General features: G+C 47.9%; 1 protein-coding gene across 1 annotated transcript; it reads left to right on the forward strand.

The window, feature by feature from the left end:
• Positions 1 to 1,537: 1,537 nt before the first annotated feature.
• On the forward strand, positions 1,538 to 4,597 carry LOC123446527 (protein FAR1-RELATED SEQUENCE 5-like). Its single transcript, XM_045123100.1, has 5 exons — positions 1,538 to 1,715; positions 1,793 to 1,897; positions 1,975 to 3,589; positions 3,712 to 4,146; positions 4,226 to 4,597. Exons 1-5 carry the CDS (start codon positions 1,608 to 1,610, stop codon positions 4,480 to 4,482), a joined length of 2,520 nt encoding a protein of 839 aa, XP_044979035.1. The 5' UTR covers positions 1,538 to 1,607; the 3' UTR covers positions 4,483 to 4,597.
• Positions 4,598 to 9,704: the final 5,107 nt, after the last annotated feature.

The following is a 9,704-nucleotide window of genomic DNA, read 5'->3' on the forward strand; positions in this document are numbered from 1 at the left end:
CTCCAAAAGCGTAGTTGACCGCCTTGATGATACGCGCTACTTTCATGTTAAACACGTTTCCGTATAAAGACATCTAGACAACTCTTTGCACCTATCTTTCAGCTTCCGATTGGATATTGGCCAACATCACTCGGATTCAAACCTTTTCAATCAGATGTTAGGATTCTTCACTCGGATCGCATGATCATACCTTTTCATCCTAATAATAGGATTTTATCTGGCCAACAAGCTTTATATGTGTGCGACGTCTTTTCACTCGCCCGACAATCTTGAATCAGCTGGCAAACTTTTCACTCGGATGGCGAACTTTTCACTCGGTGGCAAACTTTTCACTCGGATTCCCAATTGAAACTTCAGCCTAATCTTGTTTTGTCACTCCACGTCGCACACGAACTCGGATTAATACAAAATATATATCAAAATCGATCGCTTCGACGAGACGAAAACTATCCATGTAGAGACATTACTCATCAGATGTCGTTTTGGAGGTGTAATTGATCGGACATCACTCGGAAAGTTAAATTTTGGCATTTCAAATACACTTTCGGCCCTTAGGAAGAGATTGGACAATAATAGCCTAGGCATCAAAATTGTTTCATTCGGCATTGTAAAACCTTTTCATTTTTGAATACCTTTTTCATTCAAGGCTATCTTGCATCGTGCCAAAATTAGTTGTCAACGAATATACGAGGTCTAATCCTTGATGTAGGAAATGACCCTGCAAAATCGCTCCGCAGCTATCTATGAACCCATTCTACAGGTCGTCCTTTTACGGGATGTGCTAGAAATGATGTGAGAACCTCGTGGTCTACTGTATTTCGAGTGGAATACACACGGCGCCTAGCTAGCCATTTCTCCCCATCATTGATCATTGTAGCGGTAGGTTCCATTCCAGAGTTCTCGAGAGGAGAACGCAAGATATTCTTTTCTGTTTTAACCCACATCCACACATGGGATCGTTGCATATATTCGAAAATAAAAGGTACAACCAACTTTCAGCTCGGTGTGCACATGGTTATGACTCGCCACTAGTGGACCAGTGACCGCTGTTCCCCACACAGGTCCATGCACATGGTAGTTTTAGCGGGATCGACCAGGCGTTGTACGGGGGTATCTCCATTATTCTTCCTGAATTCCAAGGTAAAATAAATAAAAGTTGTACTGGTAAAATACGGTAGTTGGGGGCTTGGGGCATTCGTGGAGTAGTACCACCCATGTGAGTCTGCCAGAGAAAGAGGCAAACAAAAGGCACACGGATCATAAAAAGGGGGCATCAAAAGGTTCGAAACTTGACGGAAATCGGCTGGATCTTTGTCAGGAACAAACATAACAATTCTTTTTTTTACAGCAGTTTGCTGTGCTCGTGGTGTAGACGTGTCAAGGACGGAAATCCTATACGACCTGGGTCGCCCACGCCCGATGGCTGGACCAAGTCAGGCGCTTGACGCGTGGCAGAAACGAATCTCAAAGCAGCGGGGCTCACTTATTCCCCAATTCAGCTACCAAATCCCTATTCTCACCAGACCAAATCATCCCTGAACGGTTCATCTACCTGCGAGCGTTTCATCTCCATGCCCCTTTTCCTCTCGCTGTGACGGAACGTCAAGATGGCGATCGACCTTGAAGACGAGCGTAGTGCGGCAAACGACAGCCAAGGAACAGACATGGAAGCCTCTCCGCCGGATCAATCTCTGCCCACCGTTCCTCCACCGATGGTAAGTATATTTTACATCTACAGACATACAACCCCTGCTGCACAAATCCTCTTTTGACTGATTTCATACCCGCACAGCAATCACCACGGGAATACCCAAACTTTCCGTTGGATGAAACCAGCGGTCAGCCAAGGGCGAGGAACACACCAAGGAATGATTTTGACCTGCAAGATGGAGATAATGTAAATAAGGTTCATAATATTTATGTTCTTGCAATAAGTTATTCAATAACTGAAAATAAAGTAACACATGGTTGCAGGCTAATAATCAGAGTACATCATCTGAAAATAGTGTTCCAACAGTTGGGATGTTCTTTCAATCAGAGGAAGAGGCATACAAGTTCTATAATTCTTATGCCGAAGCTAATGGATTCAGCACTAGGAGGTGCCACAGAAAGTACAGAGCAGATGGGACATTAGCTTCAAGATATTTTGTTTGTAGCAAATCAGGTGTGAAGGCTACTCATCTAACACATGTAACCAAGAAAGAACAAGCTACTTCGAGGACAGCTTGCATGGCTCGTGTTCAATTCAGCATCACTCGGGAGGGTATTTGGAATGTTCAGAAAGTTATACTCGATCACAATCATCAGTTGGTAAGTCCAGATAAAAGGCACATGCTTAGATCTCAACGTCAACTTTTAGACGCTGACCGCCACATGATTAAACAAATGAGGACATCCGGAATTAGACAATCTGAAATATATGATTATTGTGAGCAATTGTATGGTAAGGATGGTGTACCCTTCTTGCAAATGGATTGCAACAATTACTTGCGAAGTGAGCGCATGAAGTATTTAGAATCCAAAGATGCAGAAACACTTATGGAGTATTTGAAGAATAAGCAAGTTGAGGACCCTTCATTCTTTTATGCCGTGCAGCCAGATAAAGTTGAAGGAAGAATAATGAATATCTTTTGGGTTGATGGACAAGCTATCATGGATTATTCTGTCTTTGGGGATGCTATTTCTTTTGACACCACATTTTCAACAAATAAGTTTAAAATGCCATTTGCTCCGCTTGTTGGTGTTAACCATCACAAACAGACTATCCTTTTTGGTGCAGCTTTGCTATATGATGAAACCGCAGATTCATTTGAGTGGCTTTTTAGAACCTTCCTACAAGCTATGTCCGGTAAGCAGCCTGAAACCATATTCACTGATCAATGTGCGGCCATTATAAAGGCTATTGGAAATGTATTTCCAAACACACGCCATCGTCTTTGTTTGTGGCATTTGTATCAAAATGCAGCTAAACATCTAAGTCAAGTAATCAGCAATCATCCTGAATTTCTTAAAGAATTTAAGAGATGTGTGTATGAAGATAGATCAGTGGCACACTTTGAGAATAGATGGCATGGGCTATTGTCTAAATACCAGGTTGTGGACAATTCATGGATGAACAATTTGTACAAGCTGCGTGAGAAGTGGGCTACTATTTATCGTCGAGATTCTTTTAGTGCAGACATGACGACCACTCAGAGGAGCGAAGGAATGAATAATGTGTTCAAGAAAAGTTTCCGCAAAAGACTATGCCTCTCAGAATTTTTACAAGCATATGATAAGTGCACCGCCCGTCTTCGTAGGAAAGAAAAATATGAAGACTACAAATCACGCCATACCAGCCCAGTACTTTGCCTGTCTGACCTACCTTTGTTGAAGATTGCAGCTGAATCATATACTAGGACACTCTACTCTGAATTTGAAGAGGAATTCAAAAGGCAATTTAATTTGGCATGTGTTTTGCTGGGCACCGAGGGCACAACTAGCACTTACAAGGTGACATCCTTCCAGTACAAAAACGATGAAGCTACAGTGGCTTTTAACCCAAGTACTTTGGAGATATCTTGTTCATGCAGATTGTATGGTTGCATAGGTATGTAATATATGCTCATTGTGCAGGAAATATTAAGCATGCTCATAAGATTTTCACCTGCTGCAATATTCTGCCCACTGCCCACTCCTTCCCCTAATTTGGCATCCTTCCAAATGTTCTAGGTATATTATGCAAGCATGCTCATAAGGTTTTCACCTGCTGCAATATTATTACACTACCAAGTCATTACATATTGAACAGATGGACAAAATATGCAAAGCAGGAAATATTTACATCCAAACAGAATATTAAGGACAACCTACAATACATGTTTGCACATACTTCTCGAAAGATGATGTCACTTGCATTGAAGTGTAAGAGTTCAAAGGAGGTTCTTGGGTACCTCAATGATGGTATTGATAAGTTGGCTTTGGAAGTGGGCGATTTACTAAGCAAGATAAATTTGGATGAAGTTGAGGACCCTCAAAGTTCTGCTGAAAGTGGTGAAGATATTGCAAAAACATTGGTTTCATTTAAAGCTCCCGAGCGAATAAAAGGTCGAAAGGAAAAAAGATCAAAAGATGTGCTAGAGAGAGCAAAGAAAGGCAAGAAAGAAGGTACATTTCCTGTTATGTGTGATTAAGTGGCTGGTTCCGACCACTTTTCTAACTTATTGTATATACACACAATGTGCAGGAAAAACTTCGAACCATCCATCAAAGCAATCAGTACTTGTTCCACCTAGAGATGAAGCTTTTGAAGTTGATTGTGCTTATAATACAAATCCACAGACAACCATGCCATTAGGACAGTATCAGCCAGCCTTAATTCCACCTATCCATGGAGAATTTACAAGATTGTTGTTTGAGGTTCATGAAGATAGCACAACACCTCCAGCGGCTCGCCAATTGGATTTTGGCGAAGGTGCTAGTACATCATGGTTTCGACAGTAATGTATCATGTTGGTGCTAAATGCTAGTTAGCTGGGCATGTCAGCTAATTATTGTTATTTAATTATTACAACATAACACTGAAGCCATCTTTTGATTTTGATACATGGTGCTTATGTCCTCATGTTGCTATCTGGATATTGGTGAAAATATATTGCCATATTTGTCAAATCTTGTGCATTTGTCTATTTTGAGTTGGCAACTGATGTATTTGGATTAATCCTGATCACCATTGCTCTGTTATGTTAAGTTGCCAAAACCAAATGCCACAAGTGTGATAATAGTGCTGCAAATAGCACAACTTTTTATTCAGAGCGTTCATCAAATTCTTCCATACAAAAGAAGTGGAATATTCTGTAGGAGCGGGGAGTAAGATTCAGAAAAAAAATAATAAAGCATCACTATCCACTCCTATGTATTTCAGTCCAGTTCAGTTCTTGACACTGTCTATTGCTAACCGAAAGTCTGAAACAGGACAGTCCAAAGTCACGGCAGTCCTGGTCCTATCGTGCAAGACGGCCAGCTGGGGCAAGCAGTGGAGGCCGTCCGTCGGCGGCACACAGAGCGAAGACGTCGAGGAGGGCGGCCGTGGCTAGCTGGAGCGCCGGTGGTGCCGCGAGCGATGTCGCGGGGAAGGAGTTGCGCCGCCGGCCGCGGAGAAGGCTGGTCGTCGCTAGCTAGAGTGTCGGTGCTGCTACGAGCGACGACGCTGCGAAGGAGATGGTACGCAGGGTCGTGGCCATGGACGCCGACGAGAGCAGCGAGTGCCGGCGGAGAATCACGGCAGCGCGAGAGCGGTGCTGATCTTGTGGAGAAGACAACGAGAATAAGGATTTGGTAGCTGAATTGGGGAATAAGTGAGCCCTGCTGCTTTGAGATTCGTTTCTGCCACGCGTCAAGCGCTTGACTTGGTCCAGCCATCGGGCGTGGGCGACCCAGGTCGTATAGGATTTCCGTCCACGTGTCAACCTGCACCTAGTATACTAAAAAGACATATATGATGCTTCCTCTGTTTCTAAATATAAGTCTTTTTAGAAGTTTTACTAAAGAACTACATATGAATATATATAGACATACTTTAAAGTGTAGATTCACTTATTTTATTTCGTACGTAGTCCTTTAGTAAAATTTCTTAAAAAACTTATATTTAAAACGAAGGGAGTATTTCATTAAAGTTATTTCTTCCAGTGTGGTACCCATAATGAAGGCCCCGCTTGAAATTCCTGTAAAATTTTACAATTGTATATTGATTACTCTTGCATATTATTGAAGATCAGTAAAATACAACCTGGTATACAGGTGGTATTGGGTGTGCTTGGTTCGTCATATTTTTCATTTGGCTCGGGGAATCTCTTCCATGCGCAACGTCGTTGGCCATGGAAACTTCATGAGCTCAAAGGACACGGCCGACGGAAGCTCCAGCCATGCGGCAGTGCTCGCACCGCGGACCAACAAGGTAGCACGGACCAACAAGATAGCAAGACGCCTCCACCAAACTCGTGTTCCTCGGCCCTCCCCTTGTGGCGGAGCGAGGCCGTGACTGACGCGAAATTTGGCTGCTCGCGCTCCAGCAGCGACGCGCGAAGGCTCTTTGATGGAGGTGCTCCGGCAGCGCATTGGTATCCTTGACGATGGAGGTGGACGCTTAGGCGCATGCGACGGGTCAAGGTGGTACAGCCGATGTGGCCGAAGGCGATGGCGCTGGCATTTGACGGTGGTGTCTCCGATGAACACCGGCGGCACTCCGGCAAGCGGCGACGACAACCTCGGTATGCTTCGATTGAGCCGTAGCGGGCCTGCGGCGCTTGCTTCGACAGTTCAGCTGTTGATATAAGATACGGAGAAAAAACGATGGCTGGAGCAGTGTTTCGGAAATAGACAGATTGCAAGCAGATTACAACTGTAATGCAAAATCAGATGTAAAATTTACAATGCAAAAAACGACATTCTAAATAGATCCTCCAATTTCCATTACGGAGGTATTATTTCCGCTTGTAAACGGCTGCAAAACGGCGAACCAAGCGCAGCCTAATGAATCTATTGGGGAAGCTTGGTGGCTGCTTTTTTTTACGAGAGAGAAAAGCTTGGTGGCGTTGTGCATAGACAGTTATGTCAAAAATCTGGTTTATTTCAGTTAAGAAAAACTGCTTTATTTAGCTTTCAGGTGACGTAGCTACACGGGCCTTAATTTTGTTTTTGTTTTCGGAAGGGACCTTAATTAGTTAGATTATGCTTCTGGCCAGTCTACTCAATCGGACGTGCCGAGTCATCCATCGTCACTGTCTCGTGGTCGCCATGCACGCAAAATGCAAAAGCGATGAAAAGGTGCATCCGCGTGCATCCGACGCTAACAGTGACCGATCGTAGGAGAATGGGGGCAGAAATACAGTCAGCCTACAAGGATTCCACCGTAGATGGACTACTGATTACACCGACCGTTTCCAAAAGAGCTTTTGGGAAAAGCCGCAGATAATGCACGTCTGTGAGCCGGAAAAGAACCTGCCTCGTCGATCCTACGTTGGCTTTTGTTCTGTAATCTATCGGTCCAGGGGAATCCTGCACCAATAACGACGTTGATCGCCACAGAAAAAAAAAAAAAAACGATGTTGATCGGCATGTCAAGCGAGCGACATGTCAAATCTTCTTTTGGGTTCGCACGCCACATGCGTGGGAGCTTGCGCGCCTGGGTCGTCGCTTTGCGCACCCGGGCAACCACGACGACGGCCACGGAAGGACTGTGGACGGCCGCGTCCATTCGAGCCTCTCGTCTCGGTTGATCATGCCTTATTCTTCAACTTCAAGGCTCCTCTAGAACACAGGGAGCTCTCCTCATTGACCTCGGACATCGTTTATTCGTGTCATTCGTTTCATAGTGGCCGACGTGTCGTTGTGAAGCAGATCGAAGCAGGTAGGAATACTAGCGTTATGGTTGGCGTGTAAAAATGCAAATTTATAACCTTTAGGTATGCTTCGTCCCTTCTTAGTTGAGCTAAATGCACTTGAATTGTTGAAAGAGAATAGAAGGATTGATGAAATAGTTATTGTATTGCTTGAGTCTCATTGATATTTTTATAAGAGTACAAGTCAAGGCACGAACATATCCTAGTCTATCTATGTTTCCTAAACATTCACGTTACTCAACATTCCCCCGCAGTCATAACGGTAGCGACACACACGGTGAGACTGGAGAAGGATCCGAAGGTAAGCCGGCGGTCATCCCTCCATAGTCGTAATGGTCGATACATCGCAAAAGTTGTGACTGGAGTGGAAACCGACGAGGTTGCTCAAGAAAGACAGTAACCCTTTGTGCATTTGTCGAGATAGCCGAGAGCGTAGGATGGTGTAGCAGCGATCGAGGTAGCCGTGCGAAGAACGTCGTGGTCGATATCGAGTCAGGGTAGCCAGTGTCGAGGAAGTCGTCGTGGAACCGCGGACGCATGGAGGCGCCGAGTTAGTCATGGGCGTAGTGGTGTCGAAGTAGTGATGCGCCGGGAAGGAAACGAAGTTGGCGACACATCGCGCCGGGTTTGCCAAGCCCGGGGACATTTCGTGGATGAAGGCACGCATCGGTGTTGCCACCACCGGACATGCGTAGACGGACGAAGACGATGTTGACAATGCGTCGCTCCAGGTTTGCCAGACCCGGAAACACACCGGGGACGAAGGCACGCTTCGGTGTTGCCAGCACCGGGCACGCATAGATGAGGAACCTGCATAAGTTGTACGTCATGTCGAGGAGTCGGGGTAGACGACGTCGATGCTGGCGAGGAGCTGGTGCTGGACGAATGTCGAAGGGGGTGGACGGGCGGCGCGGCTCGGGTGAGCGAGCTACAGCGGCGCCAAAGGAGAGCGGCGGCGGCGGCTGGGCAGGTACGCGGCGGCGATGCTTGAAGTAGGCGAGGAAGAACCCGACAGCGTGACGAAGACCGGCGCGGACGATGGCGTTCCCGCACCGAAGGAGATGGCGCGGCGCATACCACAAGAAGTCAACGTGCGGGGATGACAAAGTGGACCTTGAGCCGCGGCGCTACGGCCCGATGTGGCGACGAATCGACAGCGCGCGGGTCGGGTGACGACGAGAAGACCTCGGGGCGGCGGCGTAGACCGCGTGCCGCAACGCGACAGCCCGACGGGGCGGCGTAGCGGTAGTGTGCGGGTCGATCTAGCCGAGGGGAGAACTGCGGGGCGGCGGCACCGCGGGCCGATGGGCGACGCATCGGTAGCCCGTTGCTTGATCAGTGGAGGGGCGTGCTTTACTCGGGACAGTCTTCACAGGACCCGCGGAGGCGCGCGCAACCGACGGGCCAGATCGATCGCACTGCATAGACGAGGCGGATCGCATGCGGGCGAGTGAACAATCCGATCACATGCGATGTCGGGGACATCGCTCGGTGGAGGCGGAGTGGCGACGTCCGAGTGGAGGCCGACACGACGCAATCGACCCGATGCGACCGAGGACGGTTGCAACCGGAGCCGACAACCGGCCTGAGGTGGCCGACGATGCATCCGGCGCGAGGAAGCCAATGAGGCTGACACGACAGCTAGCCATAAGCCGGCCCGAGGCAGGCGGCGAGGCCGACGCGACCGGAGCGAGTAGCCGGCCTGAGGCAGCCAATGCGGCCGGAGCAGGGAGCCGACCCAACGCAGCCAGCCGACCGTACAAGGTGACCGTGGAGGCGGGTGATGATGAAGTAGTCCCCGTCGGAGAAGGGTGGCGATGGCTGGTGTAGGGCGACGGGTGAGCAGACGCGCGAGCGACGGTCATGAGGGGCGACCGCATCTCGCGAGGCCGCCAGGTCGGTGTATAGGCCGGATCACGCTGATGTCGGAGTAGAGGTGCGGTGGTCGACAGCGGCGGCGGGCCACGCAAACCGATCTTAGATTGGAAAACCAAAAAGGAAGAACGTCGATCAAGAGACTGGCAAAAGAGAGAAACCTGAATCAAGAGATCAGAAAAAAGACTCTCTAGGGCAGTCGGTCAACAAGACGAGCGGACGAACCCTAGGTACGGGCGGCGCGGCCCCCGACGATGATCATGGAGGTCGACCGCCCCGGGGGCGACGCGCGGGGCGGAAGTGGTGGCGGCGGCTAGGTCAAGGAACTTGTGGGAGATACCATGTTGAAAGAGAATAGTGGGACTGGTGGAATAGTTGTTGTATTGCTTGAGCCTCATGGGCACATATATATATAGGAGTAAATGATCACCTTGGAGTACAAGTCAAGGC

The sequence above is a fragment of the Hordeum vulgare genome, chromosome 4H, assembly GCF_904849725.1.
Source record: "Hordeum vulgare subsp. vulgare chromosome 4H, MorexV3_pseudomolecules_assembly, whole genome shotgun sequence".
Lineage (NCBI taxonomy): Eukaryota > Viridiplantae > Streptophyta > Magnoliopsida > Poales > Poaceae > Hordeum > Hordeum vulgare.